At 39.1% G+C, this 27,751-nt stretch overlaps 1 protein-coding gene across 2 annotated transcripts in view; it reads left to right on the top strand.

The window, feature by feature from the left end:
• The window catches only part of dmrt1 (doublesex and mab-3 related transcription factor 1), a 94,618-nt gene that overhangs the window by 7,944 nt on the left and 58,923 nt on the right, over nucleotides 1-27,751 (top strand). Inside the window, exons 3-4 of one of the 2 annotated variants that reach the window (XM_034170800.1) lie at nucleotides 5,848-6,005; nucleotides 22,458-22,635. In XM_034170800.1, the coding sequence (XP_034026691.1) occupies nucleotides 5,848-6,005; nucleotides 22,458-22,635 (336 nt within the window). Of the gene's footprint in view, nucleotides 1-5,847; nucleotides 6,006-22,454; nucleotides 22,636-27,751 lie in introns of both variants that reach the window. The other variant, XM_034170799.1, reaches the window with a different exon arrangement.

Raw genomic sequence — 27,751 nt, 5'->3', positions numbered from 1 at the left:
CGGGAGTCATATGCTCCCTCACCTGAACCCCTGTCAATAGCCACACCGCAGCATTCTGGACAAACTGCAAACGGGAGAGAAGCGACTGATTCACTCCCACATAAAGCGAATTGCAGTAATCCACACGAGATGACACAATAGCATGAATAACCGTCTCAAAATGTTGTCTGGAAAGAAATGGTTTCACTGTTGCCAAACATCTCAAATGATAAAAACTAGATTTTACTACTGCTGCAATTTAACAATCCATTTTAAGATCACCATCCATCTTAAAGCTAAGATTAACAATAACATGTTTAAAATGTTCTTCCCCAATACCCCATAATGACAATGTGACATTTTTTAACAAATTCATAAAATTATTAAAAAAAAAATTTAGCAATCACATGGGCATAAGTACTCGTATTCACAGCCTTTGCCATGAACCTCAGAATTCCAATCCCGTTTCCACTGATGATCCTTGAGATGTTTCTACAGCTTAATTGGAGTCCACCTGGGGTAAATTCAGTTGATTGGACATGATTTGGAAAGACACACACCTGTCTACATATAAGGTCCCACAGTTGACAGTGCATGTCAGAGCACAAACCAAGCATGAAGTCAAAGGAATTGTCACACCTCAGAGACAGGATTGTCTTGAGGCACAAATCTGGGGAAGGATACAGAAACATTTCTGCTGCTTTTAAGGTCCCAATGAGCACAGTGACCTCCATCATCCATAAATGGAAGAAGTTCAGCATTCACCAGGACTCTTCCTAGAGCTGGCTGCCCATCTAAACTGAACAATTAGGGTAGAAGGGCCTTAGTGAGGGAGTTGACCAAGAACCCGATGGTCACTTTGTCAAAGCTCCAGCATTCCTCCTTGACAGAGGAGGACCTTCCAGAAGGACAACCATCTCTGCAGCAATCCACCAATCAGGCCTGTATGGTAAAGTGGCCAGGCGGAAACCACTCCTTAGTAAAAGGCACATGGCAGCCCACCTGGAGTTTGTCAAAAGGCACCTGAAGGACTCTCAGACCATGAGAAACAAAATTCTCTGGTCTGATGAGACAAAGATTGAACTCTTTGACATGAATACCAGGTGTCATGTTTGGAGGAAACCAGTTTGGAGAAAACCAGGCACCATCCGTACAGTGAAGCATGGTGGTGGCAGCATCATGCTGTGGGGATGTTTTTCAGTGGCAGGAACTGGGAGACTAGTCAGGATTGAGATAAAGATGAATGCAGAAATGTACAGAGACATCCTGGATGAAAACCTGCTCCAGAGCGCTCTTAACCTCAGACTGGGATGTTCATCTTTCAACAGGACAGTGACACTAAGCACACAGCCAAGATATCAAAGGAGTGACTTCAGGAGAACTCTGTGAATATCCTTGAGTGACTCAGCCAGAGCCCAAACCTGAATCTGATTGAACATTTCTGGAGAGATCTGAAAATGGCTATGCACTGACGTTCCCCATCCAACCTAATGGAGCTTGAGAGGTGCTGCAAAGAGGAATGAGCAAAATTGCCCAAAGATAGGTGCACTAAGCTTGTGGCATCATATTCAAGAAGACTTGAGGCTTATTGCTGCCAAAGGTGCATCAACAAAGTATTGAGCAAAGGGTGTGAATACTTATGTACGTGTGATTTATTTTTATTTTTATTTAAATTTGCAAAAATAAAAAACTTTTTCATTTTGTCATTATGGGGTGTTTGACCAGAATTTTGAGGGAAGAAAATTAATTTACTTCATTTTGAAATAAGTCTGTAACATAACAAAATGTGGAAAAATTGAAGTGCTGTGAATACTTTCTGGACCATCACTATATTTTTGAAAATTGCTACCTAACGCTAAATGAAGTCCAAGACATGTTCAGTGACTTGGAAATGCACATGTATCCATCTGCTGACTTGGCTCAGTAAAACTGGTTGTAATCTCACCATGTCATTTAGGTCCTTCATACTTTTTTTGGAGCAAATGCTTCAGGGGGAGTATTAGCACGACTAAAACCTTTCAGCTTCTGGCCTTTTTAAAGCATTTTTCTTTATTTGCCTGTCACATGCCTAGACGCACCTCACCATCTTCAGACTTTTTTCAGTAAAATGGTTCTGGGGAGCACGGGCATGGCTAACACCTTTCAGCTACCAATTCAAGAAATACAAAAATATAAAGAATAAAAATATCTAAAATGATCTTCCTCAAACTCAAACTGAAAGCAAATCTCTAAAACTTGATATGACCTGTAAATAATAATGTTTTATTGCCAGTTTTCTTCAGACAAGTCAGGGGATGGAAACATTAACATTTCCAAGGCACTAAATATGTTTTGGATTTTATTTACCTCAATTATGAAGAAATACAAAAGTTTCTTTCACCAAAACAACAAATCTAGGCTTGTATCTCAGATGTACACTCTGGCAAATTGTAGTTGAACTATCCAGTCTTTTTGTTAAGAAAATCCTCCTGTACACCACTTCATCACGAAGCTGTATTTTATATTTTTTAATTAATTTATATCAAGTTGTAGAGATTTGCTTTCAGTTTGAATTTAAGGAAGATAACTTTAGATTTATTTATCTAAAGTTGTGTCACTGGTGTGTCACTCAGACAGCAACATTAAGAGGTTATTTAAACATAAGTCCTTCAGAGAGCACAATTCAGAGGTTACACAGGTTTTATACAGAACAAAGGAGGAGTTAATTACCTGTATTTCTTTCAGCCTGAGCATCTTCACATTATATTGTTATTTCTCATGAATCAGCAGTTGCCTGCTCGTTTAAAATCACTGGAGAAACATGTATATATAAGGCAACCCAAATTAAAGGAGAAATGCCGCTTTTAACACCCTGGGCCTCATGTCTGGCATAAAATACGGTTGTTTACTCACAATATAACCAGGGGTGCACATAACTGGTACTCATCATGCATGTGTACTCAACATCATTGATGCACAGTAGAGGTAAACACTTTTCCTACAATCTGTCATTGCTTTCCTCTATGAAGCACTTTCCTTGTTTTCTCCTGTGCATTTATTTTTAGCACGCACAAGCACCATAAGTACATTATATGCATGCCTGAGTATAACTTTGGTGTCATTAGGAGTCCACAGTTCAAACGAAGTGTTCAGTTCAAATCTCAGTCAAACATTTTTCTTGTTCTACTAAGGTGTATTAGAACTTTTTGTGGTACACAGCACCAGCTACTGTACAGGAGGAACCTAGCAGTCAGTATGACTCACTGATTTCAAAATGCAGCTCTTTTCAATCATGATATGTCAATCATCTGTGTCCAATTAGATTTCAGGAGAGGCCAGTACAACCTTAGCTCATGCCAGGAAGTGTTCAAGATTTGACATTTTCTATTTCACTGTGGACTCAAAATTGGGCACTTCCTGTTTTAGTCTCAACTTGCCACTGAATTCCCGCGAGATCCCACGAGATCTCGGCTCGTAGGATCCAGGAAGTGTTTGACATTTGACATTTCCTGTTTCACTGTGGACTCAACTGTGTGAGTCCCTGTTCCATGAGCGGGCTTCATGCCGCTGCGCATCGCTTCGCTCGTATTAAAGAACACGCAATTTTCTGGTGTATATCTTGCACCGGAGAATAAATCTAATAAATAAACCTTCTAAAGTGGTCAGAAACACCCAGTGACTTTTACTGTGGAAAATACTGTAATATATTTCACCACAAATAGGTACAAGCTCATTTTCATTCTGTCATAGCTCTGACAACAAGTGCATGTACCGTATTCAAAACAGAAAATTATCAAGCATGATAATAATATTAATAATAATTATGCAGTAAACACTGACGTTAAAGTAACATTACAAAGGGCATTGTTTTGACATCCTCAGTTATCCTATATACATATATATATATATATATATATATATATATATATATATATATATATATATATATATATATATATATATATATATATAATTTTTTTTTTATCAAGAACAACAAATCCATGTATATACCTAATATAAGATTGGTGAAGACATGCTTGAGTGAGAGCACATTCAATGAAATTAGCTGGATCTGCTTGAAAGCTGTCCAGGTTCTCATTGACATAACAAACCTGGTGCACGTTTGATATTTCAGGTTCAATGTGTAGAATGTTCTCAGCTCTCGCACAGCAGATTCTAACAGCATTAGATGCTTGATTGATTGTCAGTCTTCTGTTGTCCATCACCACCTGATGGATAATATTTTCCTTGGTGGTGGCAGTTGTGGGCTGTCCAGTCCTTGGATCAACTCTCTGTAAATTTATTTGCACGCATTTGGCGTGTTGATAAAGCTACACCATCATATCTTAATGTAGCGACAATATCAGCATGAATGTCCTTGGGAGATAAACCCTTTTCAGCTGATAAGTGATGATATGATGATGCCAAATATTTTGACAGGTACGTGTACTTGCCACCGCCAACTTTCAACATTGCTATGACATGACAAATATGAACTGGAAAAAAAGCATTTAGTGATTCAAAGAATTTAAATCAACACATTATGTGTTAGATTCATCACTGGGAGAATGCAGATGAAGTGTTTTGTCCAAGAACAGATTCAAGCAGCCTGAACGGGAATCAAACCCACATCTATATATCACTCTGGGGCAAAGAGGGAAATCATAACTGCTCATTTTTAAAGTTCATTTAAAACCTTATCTTTTTTCCTTGGCTTTTGACACCATTGAGGCTTAGTTTAATACTTTTTTAAATTGCATTTTAGTGATTCTTTATATTTTTATTTTATTGTGTTTTAACATATGATGTTTGTTGCTGTTTTAAGGTGCTTTATAAATAAAGTTGGTATTGTGTGGTAGCTCATTAATTCATTAATCATAATTCAAATGTCTGGAAGACAAAATATACTCAAACCATATTCTTTAAATGTCATTTCATGGTCTGCATCAGGAATTTCTCTTTTTCACATTTGCTTTGGATTGTCTAATTGCTTCCCTTCTGTTACTGTATTTACTTAAATTACATCAGTTTGAGTTGTTTTCCCCTTTTTAAAATGAAGTGGTCTATTTCAGTCATAATTAATATTGCAAAAATCATAACACTTTAAATAGTGTGAATACCATTTAAAGGCACTGTAGAGGCCACTGTAAGCATTAATGGGAAACGTAAACAGACACAGATAAAATGTTCCTCCCTGGACTGATAGTGAATGAAGGAGGTGGAATATGTCCCTGGTCAAGGCTGCAGAGGAGTTCTGTGTCTGGATTCTGGGTATGAGAGACTGTAATCTTTGGTCACTGGCTTGGCAACACAAATGAAAGAAAGAGGTGCAAAAAGGAGTTGAGTACTCTGTGATTCGCTGATGACAAGAGAGGACAGCAGTGGCCTTTGCTTTCGGTAAAACTACAGTGTCTTCATTGTCTAAGATCAGGGGCTCCCTGAGAAGAATGTGGCCTTGTTGATAAGGAAAGTGCAAAATAATGAGCACTGATACTTTTAATTGCCAACTTCATCCTGATATGCCCACTTTTCTGTCGCGTGATGATGTGTCATGTCAGGTCCGTTGATTTGGAGCCAACCACACTTGTCACCTGCAGATGGTGCTATGGACACTAGTTGAAACCAGGGATGGCTGTGTTTAAAGAAAAAAGGCATCTCAACAGATGACCAGAAAAATTTACAAGATTCTAAGCCTTTTTTTTTTTCTTTTTTTTTTTGTGATTTGCCATTTGTGACATATGATCAGCGGAAGGCTGCTTTCTAGGAATTGACTGACTTCACTAGTGTATCATTTTGTCATAGGCTCAAATCTATGAAACTAACAAACTTTAACCTATAAATAAGCTTTTTGTCTTCTTCATTGTCTCTTTCCTGTGTGTGTTGATCCAGGGGGTCGCTCAGCGTTGTCCTCCAGTCCGTCCCCTGGTGCCAGAGCTCACATTGATGGCATGTCTGACCTGCGGTTGGAACCTTCCTACTGCAACTTCTACCAGCCTTCTCTCTACTCCACCTACTATGGAAACCCCTATAACTATCAGCAATACCAGGTGACTATCCATCACCACAGCATTGTTCTTCATTATGGTTAATAAAATAGGCATTTACAGTATTTTAGTGGCATGCACAGTTTAATACATATAAATGTTATCCCCAAATCACAATTTACAGAAGGACGTAAAGTATTATAGTATGTTTAACTTGACCTGAAAGTAGGGATCAGTCATGCAGAATATCAACATGATACGATAATGATATTTTATTTTTAATCTGCATTTTACTGTAGGGTAACATATTTTGCAGTGCTATTTAGAGGTATATAACATTCTATAAATGATGGTTTGTCTCATTAAGCTATTTTTGCCAAAAAAAAAAAAAGGGTTCACTAAACTGAAAAGCTCCTGAGTGCACAGCATCTCCACCTCCATCATATAACGATACCCAAGCAAAATGAACGAGTACTTCAGCCAAACCTTCTACCCTGGTAAATAGACTGCATTAATATAGCGCTTTTTCGCATTTGCATCAGAAGCTCAAAGCGCTTTACAATGATGCCTCACATTCACACAAACACACTCACACACCGATGTCAGGGTACTGCCATGCAAGGCGGTCACTACACACCGGGAGCAATTAGGGGATTAAGGACCTTGCCCAAGGGTCCTTGGTGATTTAACGGTCTGGCTGGGTTCTGAATTGAGGATCCTCCAGTCTGAAGTCCAGCACTTAACCACTAGACCATCACCTCCCACAAATACGCCTGTTCAGTTTTGGATTGTAGCAAACAGGCTTCCTCTGTGTTTGTAAAAATTTTGACTATCTCAGACCAACACAGTGACATAGTGACAAAAAAAATTATTAAATAAATACATTTTCATTATTAGCATTTTTTAAAAGTTAATTGAGGATTGTGATGGAAGAAAATAATTTTGGCACATGAAATGTAACGCATACTTTCAAACGATTAATTTTACCAGCTGGTGCACTCACATTAATTCCATTTTCTGCTTTTGGAATTGTGACCTAACGGCATTACTTGGCTTGTTAGTGCTGCTGCAAATGTCTTCAGCATGTTCAGTCTGCTAGAAACATCAAGTTGAAGAAACTTCCTCTTTGTGATGTTGAGTTTTGCTGCAATAATCCATGCACTATAAACTGAATGAATGCAATATCGTCTTTGTTCACAGATTTAATCTCTTTACCTGTAAAGTAGATTTACGTGATGTCGTAAGGATTGTCCAACCTGTGCTTTAAAGGGGAACAGAAACGCCCACGGGTTATTGATAGCATGAATAAACACAAAAAAAATGCATTCTTTTGATAGTTCAAGAAACACCAAAGACCATAAAACATCTATAGAAAACGTTGTTTTAGTCATGGTCTGAGACACTTTGACATCGACCGGCTGCTGCCATTTATGCAGGTCAGGCGGGTGACGTCACTGGTTGGGGGGAAGATGAGCCTCGTTCTGAGATTCCCTGCCAGAGGCACCAACAAAGAGGTTATCTATGACTACTAGAGTCCGCATTTCCAATGCTGCTCACTAAACGCGAACGTCCCTTCATGGACAGCGACATGACGCCTCCTAACCGCACAAAATACTGACAAAGTTCCCGGATGTTAATACATTTTCAATGGGGATTCGCGACTGAACACACTCAGAAAAACACGTAAAATACGTGTTAAAATCCCATTCTGACCTGGATATTGAGCCAGTAAAATTAATTAACATTAAATCATGTTAGGAAAGCATTAAACTTACTCTGACACACACATTCCGAAATATTAGTGTTGAAAGTTACACGGATCTGCGCTGTTAAGCTGCGCTGCTGGGCTGAACCCAGCTGCTGCTGCTGTTTTCAACATAGCGCGGCTCCTAAAACCATTATGAAACATTTATTTATATATATTATATTTTTACACAATTATCCTTTATTGACCGAGTTTCATTCATGAAGCCAGTGGTGTGTGTGCACATCTCTGTGTGTGAGTGGTGTGTGTAAGTGTCGTCCATGTCCTTGGATGATACAGGCACAGGCAGGAAACATACACCTGTTTATCAACCAAATGTCACGGACAAAGTGACAAGAATAACCAAAACCACTTACTTATGGAAGGAATTATTGTCTCCCTTGTTCCTCCGTTTGTGGCTTTGCCAACATGCACAGCTTTACGGCATATTCCACCTGTTTCTTGACGAGACTAATAGAAGTACACAGTAAACTGCACTCGTCCACAGCGGAGGAGACCCCAACCAGTGACGTCAACCGGACGCACCCTCCACTGATTTCAGCCAATGGCGATTTACACGTCATTTTAGCAGCAAATTTAATTCAAATAATATTATCTATGCTGTGCTCAAACATTCTGCAAGTTATGAGTAACAATTTTTATAAAGGAATGCACAAACAAATTCTCAAAAAGCTTTCTGTTTCCCTTTAAAGCCAAATTCCAAGTTATATCCTTGCATATTATACCTGTATTAAATTCAAAAGGTCCACAGCCACAGGGTTGGAGGATGAATAATTTACCTACTTTAAAGGCTCAACCAGTGACACTTAGTAGGTAGGAGTTCAAGATTCAAATGGTTGTTTTAAAATGTTTCTTTCTGTGTAGTGAGGTAAACATGTACAGAGACCCTCTCTGTGCTACTGGACACTTCTAATGACATCTTCATTTGTTCAACGGTGACAAGAAGTGGTTTACTGAGAGTGTTATCATTAGGGTGACCAAACGTCCTGTTTTCCCAGGACATGTCCTGGGTTGTTTTTTAGAAAGTGATGAAAATGTCCTGGTTTTCATTCTTTTTCATTGGACCATTAAATTGTTTAAACTTCGAGTATCATTTGAGTATCAAAATATGGTCACCCTACGAGGGGCGTTCAATAAGTAATGCCCCTGACCCACTTCCAGTTGTTTAATCTAGCTGAAATTATTGTATTATCATTAATTAGCCGGTTAGCCTACTATGATTACATTCTAAATCAGTGTTGTTCCAAATTAGTTTTTGTCCTGAATGAAAATATGACTCCAAAACATTAAAAATTAGAGCCTGACTTGAAAATCTTTTGAGTTCCCATTTCATTTTGTTCAGTCAAATGTGATTCGGGCCGTCTTACCCCAGCCATCATATAAAATAAAGCTCGTCTGTTACCTCGTGGGTCCTTGTAGCTTGTAGGATGTCATAAAGAGACATAGTGCAGCAAATAACAGAATATTTACAGAGGAATCCTTCAAATGGTGATACAAGCACCAAATCTGGCAAAAGTACACCTTAGATATTACTCTTTTGACCGACAGGCCACTTGACTTTTCAATAGGCGGCCATGTAGGGGTCAGTTGAAGAATTACATGAGGTCAAAATATAAAAATGCTCCAGTCATATTAAAAATTATGCCACATTATTTGTCTGATTGTGAAGATTCCAAAAAGGTAGAGTTTGGACTATCTGTGACTGAATTCTATAGAGTTATGGGGTAAAAACAACAAGAATGGTGACAAAGTTCAGTTTCAGTTTGTACAGTGGTCAAAAGTTAGAGTTGCTCCAGTTTTGTTCAAACGTGGTGCAAATTATTGGTTGTGTTAATAGGGTTTCAAAAAGGAATAGTTTGCACCATGTATCATGCTTAATTAGCACGTTACGGGGTAACATATGTCACATGTCATAGAATTCAATGGATCTCAACATTATTTGACCTTTACTTTAGAGACCAAGCATTCAACACAAGTAGCTCCATCAACAATTTGCACCATTTTTTACTAAAATTGGAGCGACTTTAACTTTTGACCCCTGTACAAACTGAAATTTACCTTTGTCACCATTCTTAAGGTTTTTACCCCATAACTCCATAACATTCAGTCATAGATAGTCCAAACTATACCTTTTTGGAATCTTTATGATCAGACAAATAATGTGGTATAGTTTTCAATATGATTGGAGCATTTTTATATTTTAACTCCTGTGTAATTCTTCAAATGACCCCTACGCGGCCGCTTATTGAAAATTCAAGTGGCCCGTCAGTTTTTTCAAAAGAGCAATATCTAAGAAGAATTTGTGCTGGATTTGGTGCTTGTATCACCATGTGAAGTATTGTTTCAGTTATTTGCTGCACTAACAGAGGTGTACAAAGGAGCACAGATCTGTTTGTTGTTACCATAGCGCTCTACACAGCACGTGCTGGTTATCCTCGTATACAAAGTAACAGTCACACAGTGACGCTCGATCCTGCCTTAGGAACTCTTTCTGTTGTTTCAGTGATATCAGGACACTATCACTTGTTCTCTGTTTAGAGAACACTCACTGATGTGTTTACAGTGCCATGTCTTTGTGTGAAAATCCCCAGTAAAAGTTAACTTTCTGTGCATGCAGCAGTAATTTTTTATATTAAAAATGTGTATTGCTCACTTTTTATTCAAGATGAATAAGAGGGATTTCTTTAATGTTGCCGCTTAAAGGGAGACGGAGACATCATTGAAACCATAAATATCGTTTCACACACACACACACACACACACACACACACACACACACACACACACACACACACACACACACACACACACACACACACACACACACACACACACACACACACACACACACACATTTGTATTTTCACACTGATTTATGCTCAAATGTATCTCTATTGTGTCCAATGAGATGAGGTTGAGCATTAAACAAATTAGGTCTATAACTCTTCTGTGATCCCTGATGAGGTGGTTTACTTTTTTTATGACAAACGTGTGTCTGCCTCCTCCTATTCACCCAGTAGTAACATCTAGTTTTGGGATCACTGCCTCTGCTAACCTGCCGGCACACGGCAAAGCCTGAATTGCAAAGGTTAATGGTATTGTCTGTCGGCAGAGGAACAAACCGCTACGCCTCAGCGCACAACAGAGAAAGTGAGCACATTAATGCTAATCATTTAGCACTCTTTAGCATAATTTAGCCATCCGCTGTGGTGATTTATGATCTTTTCAGTGATGTTGTCAGGTGCAGACGGCTACGTGCTAAGTTATTTGAATTCAGGGAGCATGTTTTGTTTGTGCATGAAATGTTGATTGTGTGAAGGTGGCGGTCTCGTTTGTGGTGTTGCAAATGCACAGCTGAACAATGTGAGGTTTTAGAAGCTTTATTACTATTAGAAAAAGTGCCGGAACATTTTCAGAAGCAGCTGCTCTTCATTTCATAGGAGTTAGCAGTGAGTGCCAGTGGAATGGGAGAAATATGAAGCTGAGAATCATAGACTGTAGGTCTCTAGGTCACCAAAACACCAGCAGAATCTTTTAATATCTTTCTAATTTCATGTCTCAAAGGGTGAAATAAAATATGTTTTGTGCCAAAGGGCACTCAAAATGTTTGTTTTTTGCACTATTTAAAAAAAAAAGACAAAAAAAAAAAACATTCCATTTGTTCCAGTGGATGTCCTTCTGCAACACACACTTGTCCTTCCTCAGTCTGGCTATGCTGAAGCACAGAGGAATTTCCCTTCTGCAAAATAGTTTTTTTTTAGTTTCTTTCATGTCTCTTCTTACCTGTCCAAAAGAGTCATTTAATGTGGTGCATCCCCAAAATGCTGTGGCATCCTTGAGGTACTCCTTTTTGATTTTGTGTCAGTATTTGTTGCTAAGCACAATGCCATGTCCTTTGTTGGACGTGATCATATATCTTCACTGTATCCTAGGTGATCACAGATTAGTTAAACATATAAATGTCTGCGATTTTCTGATCAAACAGTTTAGGATTTTATGTTTGCATTCAACTAATATATTGAATTAAGCCAAATTTTACTATTTCTATAACAGTTTGTACCTGTAAAACTGAGTTTTTATCCTGTGCATTGGCAAAATTGAGACAGCGGGGTATTGTTTTCACTGGCAGGTTTATGTGTGTGTATTTCTATGTGTTTGTGAATGAGGTGATGTAAAAACAGCTGTTTGGATTTTGCTTAAACTTAGTGGGAATATTATTTGGATAGATATGAATGAATGAATGAATTTATTCAGCACACACAGTCCAAAACAACAACAAAAAACTTACAACGAAGAAAGAAAATGGATTACAATGCATCCGTGTGCCTGAAAGAGTATAGGCAGAAGCAAAGCTTATTAACACCTACCCTTTTCACCAAAAATAAAATTATCTAGTCCAAAAGGAGTCGGGGTAAGTAAAAAAAACCCATCTATTCCCAGTCCCATTTTCATCCACTTCAGACTCTTCAGTTTAAAGACACAATCTGAATGCTACCAAACAAATTCACATTTACAAATTTACATTTACAATTGGCAACACACAAAACTCAGCCTTCTTCAGCAGATACATATCTTGAAAACATCATGTCTTTATATTGATTTTTAAACTGATTGATATTTGGACATCGTTTGGGTTCATCCATCAGGTTATTCCATATTCTAGGGCAACACATGGAGACATAGAAACCTTTCCTGGTCGTCCAAACGCCAGCAATTTTAAAATGATACAAGCCCCGTAAATTTTGTTTTCCCTCTCTATCTAGAGGTGATTAGATTTTGGAGTAGTTTGTTCAAAGGTAAAAGAAAACATGGTCTTGAAAAAACATCTTTTTTTTTTTTTTTATTTCAACAATCCAGAAGCACAGATGGATGTTCTAAAGTGTATATTGATCAACAAAATATTTGTGATTGATTGGTATGAATAACTTCATAAAACACCATTAGACCCCATGTATATTAACTTGTACATTTCATACAGTGCATCCGAATGTTACAGCCTTATTCCAAAATGGATGAAAATCATTTTTCCCTCAAAATTCTACACACAATACCCCATAATGACAACATGAAACTAGAGACATTCATCACGAAATGCCCCGCGCACAGTATTATTTTCCATGCAAAGTGCAGTAATATGTACTTGTATGGGGTAGGTATTTGGTTGAAGGCTTATGAGATCTGTCAATAAAGTAACGGTCCTTTTTATTTTTTTCAAAAACTATATGGATTTCACTCATATGTTTTTACGTCAGACATGCTTGAACCCTCGTGCGCATGCGTGAGTTTTTCCACGCTTGTTGGTTACGTCATTCGCCTGTGAGCACGCCTTGGGAAGGAGTGGTCCCGCCCCCTCGTCGGATTTTCATTGTCTGGAAATAGCAGAATGAAAAGGACTTTTTTTCCATCAGAATTTCTTCAGAAGCTGTTAGAGACTGGCACCTGGAAACCATTCGAAAAATTTATCTGGCTTTCGGTGAAAATTTTACGGGCTTCACACAGAATGACTGTTTTAAGGACGGTCAGCGCGCCGCGCTCCGAGCTGCGACGACGAGGCACAAACCACCGGATCATTTCTAAACGGATGGCTCTGTGGATACGAGACCGTCGTGTGCTCTTTCTTTGGTTATCACAAGAGCTGGACATCAGCCATTTTCTGGCAGATTTCACTTTAAACAAGAGATTTTGTCATGGAAAGCTGCGCGGAGGCTTCGCGCGTCACGACCGATTCGCTGATGAAGCGAGACAAAGGAACACCTCCGTTTCAGAGTGTTAGAGGACAATTTTGGACATGCCTATCTTGGCTTTCAGTGCTTACCAGTTGAGTGAGTATAAGAGAAATTGTGGAGAGCTGGGCATGTCCCAACCTGTCCTCTAACACTCCAAAATGGAGGTGTTCCTTTGTCTCGCTTCATCAGCGAATCGGTCTTTACGCGTGAAGCCTCCGCATGGCTTTCCATGACAAAATCTTTTGTTAAAAGTGAAATCTGCCGGAAAATGGCTGATGTCCAGCTCTTGTGATAACCAGAGAAAGAGCACACGACGGTCTCGTATCCACAGAGCCATCCGTTTAGAAATGATGTGGTGTTTTCTGCCTCATCGTCGCAGCTCGGAGCGCGGCGCGCCAAGCGTCCTTAAAGCAGTCCTTAAAGCTGTAGTAACAGTCCTTATTCTCTGTGAAGCCCGTAAAATTTTCACCGAAAGCCAGATAAATTTTTCGAATGGTTTCCAGGTGCCAGTCTCTAACAGCTTCTGAAAAAATTCTGATGGAAAAAAGTCCTTTTCATTCCACCATTTCCAGACAATGAAAATCTGACGAGGGGGCGGGACCACTCCTTCCCAAGGCGTGCTCACAGGCGAATGATGTCACCGACAGGCGTGGAAAAACTCACGCATGCGCACGAGGGTTCAAGCATGTCTGACGTAAAAACATATGAATGAAATCCATATAGTTTTTGAAAAAATAAAAAGGACTGTTACTTTATTGACAGACCTTGTATGTGTTTGATGTAAACTGGGATATACAATGAAAAAATTGGAGATTGGCATAATATTTATTTAGAGGATGTGACAAACAGTGACCATAAAAAGTCGGTCACAGTCGCCAGCCTTCGAAACAAATACAACCACTGGTGACCTTGAAACGGAGGTCAAGGTCACCGGCCTTCGAACCCATGCAAAGTACTCCTCCAAGGCATGTACCCACCAAGTATGAAGTTTCTGCGAGCAATAGGTGCTGAGCTACGTTGCGGCGAACAAATTGTGGCCAAACAGACGGACGGATGGACGAACTGATGGAAGGACGGACGGACAACCCGGATGCTATATGCCCCGCCTCACGGGTCATAAAAAGGTTTTTTGAGATTTTTGCAAATTTATTAAAAATAAATAAACTAAGAAATCACATGTACATAAGTCTTCACAGTCTTTGCCATGAAGCTCAAAATTGAGCTGAGGTGCATCCTGTTTCCACTGATCATCCTTGAGATGTTTCTACAGCTCAGTTGGAATCCACCTGGAGTAAATTCAGTTTGGAATAAGGCCGTAACATAACATAATGTGGAAAAAGAGAAACACTGCAAATACTTTCCGAATGCACTGTATATTGTGGGGTCTAGAGCACTCAGACTGTGCATCAGCCCTCTGGTGCCTTTCATTTGTCATTTTGTTTCAGAACAACCTAATGCTGTTTTCAAGCCTGGTAAACAGCTGTTTTCTGATTACTGTGACTTACAGATGGCTGTAAAATGTCATTGTACATTAGGAAATAACACAAAGATTTATGAACATACCAGACACCGTATGACTGAAAACCATATATTCTTCATGCAAAATGCCATTTATTATTAGCTCATCTGGGCCGAAGGTCGGCGTCTTCAGCATGTGTAGACATCTTCTTCTCCAAAACTGCTGGACCAATGAAGCTGAAACTTGGTGTGCATATTTCTACCCATGAGGACAGCAAAGTTTGCTCAAGGCATTCCGATCTGATTTCAAATATGGCCGCCATGGTGGCCATATTTGAAAATGTCATATATAGCTAGTTGTCAGCCATTTATTCAACAATTGAGCTGAAATTCGCTACATAGGTAGTACTCAGCAACCCTAAAAATATATCCGAGAGGCTTGGATCTCAGGTTTTTGTGTGATTTCAAATATGGCTGCCATGGTGGCCATATTGAAAATGCCACTGCTGTCCAATTGCTTGGTCAGCAGTTTTTAAAGATATTGAGCTGAAATTTGGTACAAGAGTGGGTAGTAGGTAGCTCCAACAAGTTTTTGACCTTGATACAACCTTTGGAGTTTGACCATGCCCACTTTTCTAACTGAAACTAATGTCTCGTATCATCCAGGTGACTTACAGTGGCCGAGGAACTATTGTTACAGTTTGCATATGTCCAATTTATTGTTACACCACTTCCTTTTGTATGAGATTTTAGTGTGTTCCGATACAGTTAGGTGTATATAATCTATGTTAAGAACAGAATGGCGCAAAAACAGTTGATACACAGCTGCATCTTGTGTCTATGTATGTATACAAGCTTTTTAGGGTGGGTGGGGGATCCCATATAATGGTAACACAAACATGAGCTCATCCTGGTCTGGTATTAGTTCCTGGTAGTCAGATAGCAAATTTTACACAGCTGTAATATACCACAGTACTATTTGTGTTAGTCAGCATATAATGAGAAATATTAAGGTAGCTGTTGTCTTGCAGCTCTTCCTACTGCACATTAAAAACATGAGAGGAAACACTATGGTCTTTATCAGTGTAAAATCATCTACCACCTCCTGTCACCTCCTCTGCACTCACACTGTCATGCTGGTGGATGATAATAATATAAGAATAATATAAGGGTGGTGTAGAGCATCCAGACTGTAGATGGTGCCAGATAAGAAGAGCGGCCCTCTCAGGCAGGGAGGTAAGAAAGCCCTCCCATTGTGTGTCTACCTAAAGAAAGTGTGTGTGTGTATGTATATATATATATATATATATATATATATATATATATATATATATATATATATATATTCAGTGCATCCTGAAAGTCCTCACAGCGCTTCATTTTCTCCACATTTTATTATGTTACAGCCTTATTCCATAATAGAGAAAATTCATTTTTTCCCCTCAAAATCCTACTCACAACAGCCCATAATGACAACATGAAAAAAGTTTTTTTGGAAATTTTTGCATATTTATTAAAAATAATAATAATAATAAAAAAAAACCTAAGAAATCACATGTACACACCCTTTGCTCAATACTTTGTTGATGCATCTTTGGCAGCAAGTACAGCCTCAGGTTTTCTTTGAATATGGTGCCATAAAAATAGTTTGTCATCATCACCTGCATGCCAAAATTATTTATTTATTTATGGCAAATTTGACTGACTCCCTCGCAGGGGAGGTGATAGTCTAATGGTTAAGCGTTGGGCCTGAAACCAGAGGATCCTTGGTTCAAATCCCAGCATGACCGGAAAATGACTAAGAGCCCTTGGGCAAGGTATTTAATCCCCTAGTTGCTCCGGGTGTGTAGTGAGTAACCTCACATTGGGGTGAATGTGAAGCATCATTTGTAAAGCACTTTGAGCGTCTGGTGCAGATGGAAAAGTGCTATATAAATGCAGTCCATTTACCATTGACGGCAGTACAGGTGATGCAATAACCGACACATCTGCAAAAGTTATGGAATGATTTGATTTGGTGTGATATGGTGCAAGCCCCTACAATTATTTGTATGGGCTGTCCACTGTTTACTCTGCTTCTCGCCACATGACCACTAAGATAGGCTCCATCCCCCCTGTGGTCCTTAATTGTAATAAGTGGGTATAGAGGGTATAGAAAATTAATGATTGAATTAATTAATTCAATTTTCATGGTCGATTAGAATGGGCTACATGTGGCATTACGTAGCAGTCAGCATGTAGCACTGTGTAGCCTGGAGCAACTTGAGACTTAATTGGTAACACAGGTGTGGGTTCAGTACACATTCAGTCAGTTTGTTCAGCAAACGGCGTTCGTTAGGGCAGCAGCATAGAGATAATCCAATGACGTTAGCAGAAGGTCAATCAACAGTTAAATATACAATGTCGGAAGTCCAATATATGGCAAGTTAAACCCAAGAAACAGGCAAGCACAGAGTTGGTAAATGGAGATCAACATACTGGAGATAAATGCAAGAAAGCTGGTACACAGATGAGAAAATCTGGCACTGCAGTGAGTGAATTGACAGTTAAATAGTGTATAATCCAATTAATCTGGAAACAAACTTGCACGTGATTCCGAAAACCAGAGTATCTAGGAAGTAAAGTCATCAACATGCACCAGAAGCAGAACTGTCAAAATAAAAGTACAACCAGAAGAACACAGAGGAGATATCACTCATCGACTAGTAGATTACTCTAGTACAAACCATGATATAGACACTTCAAATATAACACGTTGGAGATCATAATAGAAGGAATAGAAACCCAGTCATCAGGACACTGGAATGTGAACCATGACAAGTTTATGATAACACTGTGTTGTGAGAAGTAGCACGCTAAACAGACAATAATTTTGTTAATCCCAGGGCAGTATTTTGGGATTGCTCTGCCTTAGTGAAGGCACATGCTGTCTGAGTACCATTCCAGTTTGTAGGGTGTCTTCATTAATAAGCACACTAATAAGTACATTAATAAGTCGTAATAAGTCATACGTACACACACAGAGCCTCTTGGCTGTTATAATGTAGATGCTTGCTGTGTCTGACGGTTTCCTGAGAAGTTGTCTGCCTCATTTTGAAAGACATTTTGATGCACATACTGTTTGTCATTTTAAAAGAGCAGTAAAGTGTCACTGCTCTAAATAAAGAGTCTTTGTCATCACATGGTGATTGCACGTCTCAAAGAGCAGCGTGTAAATCACTGACAGCTGCTTAACAGTCTGCATACAGTAGAATGCAGCCTCAAGTCTACTCATACTTTCGCTACATTTATTATACAAAACATCTGAAACGTCATCTCTAGCACCTTGTCCTGTAAGTGTATGAAATTATTCTGTCAGATATAGCTTAACACCAGTTACTCAGAAAGATATTTATAATGTGTGAAGCGGTCAGTTCATCTATCGAAAATGGTGTTTATGTACATTCACACTTAGCAGGCAGAAAAATATTCCGGTTCTTCTCACATTTATTTTTGCACCGATGACAACTACCAGACCGACACTGACTACAGTCAGACGTCTCACTGCATTGCCAAGTCAGGTATGCTGATGCTGACATGTTTTTCTCCCCCATAAAAATGTACAAATTCTTTTTGGCAGTTCTCCTAATTTTGCTCCACTGATGAACTTCACACATATTCACAAAATATTGATGGAGTTCATTAAAGTGATCATTGATTCAGCCTTATTTATCTGTGAGTTACTATTAAAAATGTAATAGAAATTATACTCATCTCACCAATGTATTTTGGGAAAGGTTTATAAAGTGATAACTACTTATAAGGAATCACACTGTCAGTGTGAACCGCTGATTTAACCTTTGCTGTCAGCCTGTGAAAACAGTCAACTAATGCAAACCTTTGTTATGACTATGCCAGAACTTTTGCAAAGGTTTATTTATTTATCTTTTTTTTTGGTGTTCTGTGTGTCCTGTATAATGTAAGCTTACTACACCTTCAAGACTCCAATCTCTATTGTATTTTTCATGGCCTAATACTAGAGTGAGTGTAGCTTAAATAACAGTTTATAAAGCTGTCTGAGAATTGATGGTGTGGACAATACGGGTGACATATTACAGGCTGACAGGAATCAAATTCCATAAAAGTGAAATTGAAAACACTCAGTAAGATGGCCTTGCTGCTGAGTAGACAGCATGTTTTAAAGTTTTCAGAGGAGTGGAGAAAGCCACTGCTCCATGTTGCAATTCATTTTCTTTATAACATGCCATGGTCTTGTGAATTCACCCACTACTATTTTTCTGTCACATTTCACTTCACTTGGACATTTTTATAATTGTTTTTGTCATATTAAGCTACTAGTGTGACATAATTGTAAAATAAATGTAAGGTAAGTGAGTAGTGTTCATATGAGAGTAAAAAAAATTCAAATGTACAAAAATGCAATGTTCTGTGACAGACCCCCCCTCCCCCCCCCCGCCACCATATCCATTATTATTATTATATTATTTTACTAAAATGCTATTATCTCACTGTGCATATGTTGACTACAATCATTATATGCAGTAAAATACACAAGTGTGAATGGAAAATCATTATAACTAAAAAATAAACATAGAAAATTTCAAAACTTCACCTTACTACTGCACTGCTTCACCTCAGGAAGCTTTGGTGGCTTGTGTGACACTCACCTAATATTATTGTTGGTGTGGTCGATTGCATGCAATAATACACCTGGCATACATTGTTTCAGGTGACAACAGACACAGTAACATGTAATATCATACACAGCAAAAGTGAAGTTAAAGCAATAATTAAACTACTGTATTTTCTGTACTATATGTCATACGTTAGTATTTGTCTCATCTGTCTAAAAATGTGCCATTACGAGAAAGAATGTGGCAATGCTCTAAAAGTTGCATTAGCTTTTGAAACATGATATTCCTGTTTCATGCATCAAGAAACAAAATTTATAATGCAAAATATGTGTTAGCTAGCAAATGCTAATGGGCCTATTAATGTTCTTGTGCACTGCACAAAGAACTCCACTGCAGAACTAAAGTATACATGTTTATGTCTCTAAATGTAAACATTTTTAGATGAATATACATTTTTTAAAACTTTTATACAGTTAGCCTTACCTTAGCCTGGCTGCACTCCTCATTGCAGTTCCGGTTGTCTCACAAGTTGAGTGTCAAGCATGTGAAAGTTATTTCCTATCTTTATTCAAGAATACAGCCTTTCAGTTTGAGAGCATAATTTATTAAATTTGTTCTGTTGCTAGACCCAGCAGGTTGTCTTTATTCAGCTCTTAGGAGGTTGCCATCCAGGGTCATGGTGCAGTACCACCACTGTGTTTACGAGAATGTGTATCAGACAGTGCATCATTCAGATAAGTTTACATGCCACATGTATAGACATATATCAGATGTACAGTAGTGTTCAGAATAATAGTAGTGCTGTGTGACTAAAAAGATTAATCCAGGTTTTGAGTATATTTCTTATTGTTACATGGGAAACAAGGTACCAGTAGATTCAGTAGATTCTCACAAATCCAACAAGACCAATCATTCATGATAATGCACACTCTTAAGGCTATGAAATTGGGCTATTAGTAAAAAAAAAGTAGAAAAGGGGGTGTTCACAATAATAGTAGTGTGGCATGCAGTCAGTGAGTTTGTCAGTTTTATGGAACAAACAGGTGTGAATCAGGTGTCCCCTATGTAAGGATGAAGCCAGCACCTGTTGAACATGCTTTTCTCTTTGAAAGCCTGAGGAAAATGGGGCATTCAAGACATTGTTCAGAACAGCGTAGTTTGATTAAAAAGTTGATTGCAGAGGGGAAAACATATACGCAGGTGCAAAAAATTATAGGCTGTTTATCTACAATGATCTCCAATGCTTTAAAATGGACAAAAAAAACAGAGACGCGTGGAAGAAAACGGAAAACAACCATCAAAATGGATAGAAGAATAACCAGAATGGCAAAGGCTCACCCATTGATCAGCTCCAGGATGATCAAAGACAGTCTGGAGTTACCTGTAAGTGCAGTTAGAAGACGCCTGTGTGAAGCTAATTTATTTGCAAGAATTCCCTGCAAAGTCCCTCTGTTAAATAAAAGACGTGCAGAAGAGGTTACAATTTGCCAAAGAACACATCAACTGGCCTAAAGAGAAATGGAGGAATACTTTGTGGACTGATGAGAGTAAAATTGTTCTTTTTGGGTCCAAGGGCCGCAGACAGTTTGTGAGACGACCCCCAAACTCTGAATTCAAGCCACAGTTCACAGTGAAGACAGTGAAGCATGGTGGTGCAAACATCATGATATGGGCATGTTTCTCCTGCTATGGTATTGGGCCTATATATCGCATACCAGGTATCATGGATCAGTTTGGATATGTCAAAATACTTGAGGAGGTCATGTTGCCTAGTGCTGAAGAGGACATGCCCTTGAAATGGGTGTTTCAACAAGACAATGACCCCAAGCACACTAGTAAATGAGCAAAATCTTGGTTCCAAACCAACAAAAGTAATGCCTCGCAGATGTGTAGAAATCATGAAAAACTATGGTTATACAACTAAATACTAGTTTAGTGATTCACAGAATTGCTAAAAAAGCAGTTTGAACATAATAGTTTTGAGTTTGTAGCGTCAACAGCAAATGCTACTATTATTGTGAACACCCCCTTTTCTACTTTTTTTTTTACTAATAGCCCAATTTCATAGCCTTAAGGGTGTGCATATCATGAATGCTTGGTCTTGTTGGATTTGTGAGAATCTAGTGAATCTACTGGTACCTTATTTCCCATGTAACAATAAAAAATATACTCAAAACCTGGATTAATCTTTTTAGTCGCATAGCACTAATATTATTCTGAACACTACTGTATCAGCTACTGCCATCTTGTCGTAAGTTGATTGAAAATATGCCGCAGGACCACCCAAACAAGTAAAAAAACAAACAAACAAAAACAAAACAAATATACCCCCCCCCCCCCCAACAACTTAACTGTCAAGAAAAATACAAAAATTTACCTTACTGCTTCACCTTAGGAGGCTTTGGTGGCCACTCTGCCACTATAGTTGGTTGAAATTATGTACTGTACTCAACGCGCCCATGATTAATGCATATGGTAAGTCCAGTAGCTTTGTGCCCAGATTTGTGCTCAGTTTGTGCACATTTTCAGTTGCAAAAAATGAAATGCATTTGTGCCACTCATTCTGTGATTCATTTATTCTCTCTGCCATGAACTTAGCACCTCCAGAATGAGAGTAGTGTGTGTGTTCCTCTTATAGTTATTTTTGTGGTTTTCTTGTCTTGTGGTCTTGAGCCTTCCCTCATGACATGCAATTTTATATGATAATGCAGCACATCAAACCCACATTATAAACAATTTTCAGAAAATAGATTTTGATATTATCACAGAGGGGAACAAGCTGTCCAGAATACATGTGCTGATGGATCGAAGAAGGCCTTACATTTCTACTTTTAGAACCTGAGACTTTTTGTAATAGTTTCTTCTTCTTTGTGCAGTTTTCACAATAATCTTGAAAAGTTTTGTTCTGTTTGTGTTAACTTATATAAAGCAGATGCCTCATGGTGATGGTCGCCTGTCTACCCACAGCATGTCATCTCAGTTTCGAATGCATTCATACTACCCACCACCCACCTACCTGGCTCAAGGCTTGAGCTCAACTTCCTTCAGCAGCAGCAACAACAACAACAACAACAACAACAACAGCTTCTGCTCTGAGACTGTGGCAGCCTGTGAGTAACTGACACACTTACTTTCTCAGGCATCCTAAACATTTAATGGGACTTTATCATAAGTATAGGATTTCAGTGTTTGAACCCACTTGATAAAATTCCATTTTCTGTGACATAGGTTGAAATTTAAATACTTGATTCCTGCCTTTCCTGAGTACCATGGTGTTCATTTACTTGTGATATATTGTTATAGTCAAGTTGCTGATACTTAAAATGGTTTTGGGTTAGTTAATACATGTTATATGACTACTAAATAGATCTTTGTCATTTGATTGGTGGATTCTGTGTCACTTGTCATTCATTATTTGTCCCATTGTATGGATGACGTTACTAGAGTGCATTTTTGGGCTGTTTGCTGTCCATTTTTTTCCCATCTGTTTCAGTCTATTGCATGGCTGCATTAGCTTTTTGTAAAAATTATTCCATGATGCAAGGAGGCTAAATCCACAGTTGGCACAGTGTTTGTGGAGACAACTTTAGAAGCACCTGCAGAAGCTCTTTTCACTGGATTCAGGAAAGCAGATGTGTGTTTCTACATATATATATCACTGAGCAGAGTGTCAGTGAGCTGCCTGCTGGCTGAAGTGCATTGCTGGCCTGACACAGAGCTTACTCTACCTCCTGCTATCAGCTTCCTATAAGTCAAATTTCAAATCATGTGGATCTATTTTGGTGTCATATAAAACAAATAATGGAATTTTTTCCAATCATGTCATGTAAAGAATATTTTGATTCATTGAATGATGGAACCCTATGACAGACTAACATCCTGTCCAGAGTGTGTCCTACTTCATGCCCTATAACTGCTGGGGTAGGCTTTTTCACAATGCACCACCAGAAAGTGTATCCAGTTAACACTCATTGTGATTTGTTCACAATGACCTATTGCATCATCCAAGACCATTTTCAAGTAATAAAAAATTGAATTCAATAGCATACTAGAATTAACCCATTGGCTTCCATTAAAAGTAGTAATTTACAGCACATTGGAAAGTATGCACCCCTTGGGATTGCAATTTTTTTTAGTGTTTTATGATATCAAACCAATTTCAAAAATTCTGGCAATTTCAGACAATAATTTTCAAGAATATGCCTTTCAGTCTCAATGGGAAAACAAGTCTTTACAATGTATATTTAAAAATATGAAACTCAAAATAATGGAATGCACAGGTGTGGGCCCCTTTTAACCCTAACTGTAAACCCTAACTCTTTTACAGCCGGTGTCACCGACTGAACGGTCCTCCCTAAAAATCGGTTCCCCCTGCCTTCACAGCGCATGTGTCAATTTGGAGCTTTCAGCAGCGACTCCGATTATCGCCTTGTTTATGCTTGAAGCTGCCTTGTTTCTGCTTGGAACTGACTTTAGAATGTCTTAAGAGGTTTTACTTTGTCAATCTGATGGTTAATAATCACATTATTCCCTTTGATCAATTTGGGTGCAGAGAGTCAGACTCTCTGAGTCAGACTCTGACTCAGACATGCTGCTGTCATGCTCTGATCACTCCTCCATTTTTTATTATGAAATAATGCTGAATTTATGTGGAAATTATATCTGTCGCTGAGATATGATGACTGGAGTACAGTTTTAAGCAGAAACGAAGTAATATTCGGTGAATTGCTGCTGAAGCTCTGGAATGATGCATGCGCAGTGAAAACAGGAAGGGACCAATTTCAGTCCGCGACACCGGTTTTCTTTTCACAAATCAGGGAATGGATATAAGAACATTTCCAAATGGAGTTCATTTAAATCAGTCATTAGCAAGTAGAAACTGAATTGTATAGTAAATCTGTCTGGAGTAGGCTGTCCTCAAAAACAGAGGGAAGCCACCAAGACACCCATGACAACACTAAAAAATGACAAGCTTCAGAGAAATAAATTATATTTATTCAATTATGAAAAGAGAGGTCAACTGGAGTGAATTTGGAATCAGTGAGACTTTTTTTTGTCTCTGTCTTTACAGTAAAAGGTGTATTGTTTGGTTCTTTCTGAACTTTCCAGAATTGGTGTGTGACTCAACCAGCCTGGGTGGTGCTGCCGATTCAGTTTTTCTGTTGGTGGCGCTCTTGTCTTGTCCATTATTGTTACACTGCTTGTGAATGTTGAACATTTTCTGAGTCAATTCTTCTGGTCACCTTGCTGTCTCTTCAAAATTAATTACTTCAACAGTATTATAATAGTAGAAATAGAGAAATAGTGTGTGAAAGCTGTGGCTTTCCAAAACTGAATGGTAACTTCACTAAACCAACCAGTTGTGCACAGTGAGTACAGAGGTCACTATAACAGTTAACTTAAAAAAGCGTGCATTAGCAGCATTAATAGTAGTAGACTTGTAACACATTTTAACAGCTTCACTGTTCATAGTGACAAACATTTCAAATTCATAAATATTTCAAATATAAATTTGTGAGGGGAAATAGGGACTTTGATTTTTGCAGCATCAACGTCCTTATTTAGTTGAACTAAACCTGTGACAGCACCATCTCCACAAAATAAAAACACCCACATTTGTACCTGTATTTGTTTATGACTTTCACCTGTTCGTCTCCTGTGAGGGTCCCATGTCAGCATCATGCCGTGAACGTCTACGCTCCATTACAAGACAACAACAGCCAACGGGTGGTCCCTCATTTGGGATCAACTCAGACTCCCACATCAGAGAACAGGACCTCCTAAACTACTGGCTGCAAAGATTTTTTTTTTTTTTTTTTGCTTGTAAACCCTTAAAAGAAACCAGTTTCTATGTACAGATTGCATGTTCTACCAAAGAATTGTGTTTTACAAATCCATTTAAAGATGTTTGAATTTATCAGGCTGAATCTGCAGGCAGCACACGGTGGCTTAGTGGTTAGCGCTGTTGCCTCACAATGAGGTCCTGGGATCTCTTCCCGCTTGGTCCTTTCCGTCTAGAGTTTGCATATTCTCCCCATGTTTGCCTGGGTTCCCTCCGGGTGCTCCAGCTCCTTCCTACGTCCGGACACATGCAGGTTAGGTGAAGCGGTGACTCTACATTGTCAGTAGGTGTGAATGTGTTGGCCCTGTGATATATTGGTGGCATGTCCAGGGTGAACCCTGCCTCTCCCCCAATGAATGCTGGGATACGTTCCAGCCCCAACCTGCCCCCATGGCCCTAAACTGTAATAAAGGAGTTTAGAAAATGGGTGGATTGATGAATGTCTCTGTTGGTGTTGTGTCCAGATTAAAGACGGTCTCATTTGTGCAATTTTAGCAGCTAGTTAAAAAAAAAAAAAAAATGAATCTGCAACATGATAGTGAGAATTAGGATGTTTAGCATGTAGTTGCAGGCCAAACTTTGTGAATATTAAACACTTTCAAATACCTCAGACCGCACAGCTCCCTTCATTCACAATGGGACTGAAGAATTCATGGAGCTGCTATTGTTATCATGACTAGACATTAACACAATAAATTAATCACGAATGATAAATTCAGAGCAATAATCAGTAGCGATAACTAGCAGGGGTGGTGGCCAAGTGGTTAAGGCGCTTGGTTTCGAGTTCAAATCCGGGTTCAAATCCCACCCCTGCCACATTTCTCCATGTAATGTGGAGTTGCGTCAGGAAGGGCATCCGGTGTAAAACCTGTGCCAATTCAACATGCAGATCCACCTTGGATTTGCTGTGGTGACCCCGAGTGCAAACAAGGGAGCAGCCGAAGGGACTTACTAATCAGTAGCGATAACTACAAGTCACAAAGGTTAATAAAATGCAGAGTGCATCAGATGTCCCATGCACATGTGCAGTGGTTTCTGAGAATGCAGCAGCTGGTGTCACCACCTTTTATCATGTATTCCTTCACCTTTCTGTTAGATCAAAAGAAAAATACAAATTAATCAAAGTGGACCTTTATCCAGGTAGTGCAGATGAATAACAGAGCACTGCATCTGTAACCTTTGGATTTAATATGTCACAGACAGTGAAAGCAAACCTGCCATCAGGTCAGGTCATGTCTGTGCACACGTGCTGGCACCATGCATCACCGTATCCACCATCACACTGAACAATCATGGCTCTGATTGACAACCACCCAGGCAGACGTCTGGTGCACCCCCACCTCCAGAGAGCAGCTGTCGAACTGCTGCAGTCAGGTGATACGTGGGTGTCCTCTTGACTTTTTTCTGCGACTGGGGTTCCTCAGCTTTGAGGCACGTGCATGCTGGATCATGCTCAGAGAAGGGCACCGCATGTCGTAACTCACGTTCCTTCACAGTCAAAGTAATACACCTCATCCGGGTCTCACTAAGTTACTGCACCTTTGACACAAAGTCATTCCAGCAGTACCTAGTGATTGTTTGACGAGACAACACCAAAAATCTCCTATTATTGTGTTAGATCACTAGTTAGAGTCTAAGTCTGACAACCATACAGTAACAATGGAAGAACCAGGACCCACAAGACTTGGACCTTCATTCTCATGCACATATACTGGCATCACGTGATGGTTGTTGGTTGAGTGCTTGGGTGTGAAAAGAGACTGCTTTGGTCACAAACAGCAAGTTGCTGACACTGAATCCCACTGAGAATGACTCTTGCATATTCCTTGCCTGGCACAGAGAGCAGTGTAATACACCTGTAGCTACTGCAGTCCAGGTGCTCACCCTTTCTTCCCTTTCCTTTCTGGAGATGGATTGCAAAACCTGTATTGCAGTCTCTTGTGAATGAAATATATAAAGTCAGAATTTAAAAAAAGGCTTGAAAACTAAAAGGAAATAAACATTTTTTGTTGCCTGCTAATAATCCAAAAAACAAGGATGAGCTTTGATCCCCTCTCACTGTATTGCCTCCTTCACTGTATGAGAGTGTCAGTGTGAGCAGAGGTCAGCTACAAAATGCCATTCCTGTTAAATAACTTGGTTTGAATGACTCGTTTCTAAAAGCTGAGTGGGAGGTTTGGTGAAGGAGGCTTTCTGGCCAGGATTCATTCACCACCCCGTCTCTCCGGTGACTGAAGTCAACTAACCACTGCCAGCTCACACGAACAAGTGACCTTGATGTGGTGCCTCGCTCGGTCGTATCTTATCCACTCAGTAGTAAACAGCTGAAGTTGCGGTGTTCTCGTGTGAGCAGATGTCTAACATGTAACTGTGCTGCTAATATG

Source organism: Thalassophryne amazonica, chromosome 5 (genome assembly GCF_902500255.1).
Source record: "Thalassophryne amazonica chromosome 5, fThaAma1.1, whole genome shotgun sequence".
Classification (NCBI taxonomy): domain Eukaryota; kingdom Metazoa; phylum Chordata; class Actinopteri; order Batrachoidiformes; family Batrachoididae; genus Thalassophryne; species Thalassophryne amazonica.
This window is presented reverse-complemented; position numbering and strand designations above follow the sequence as displayed.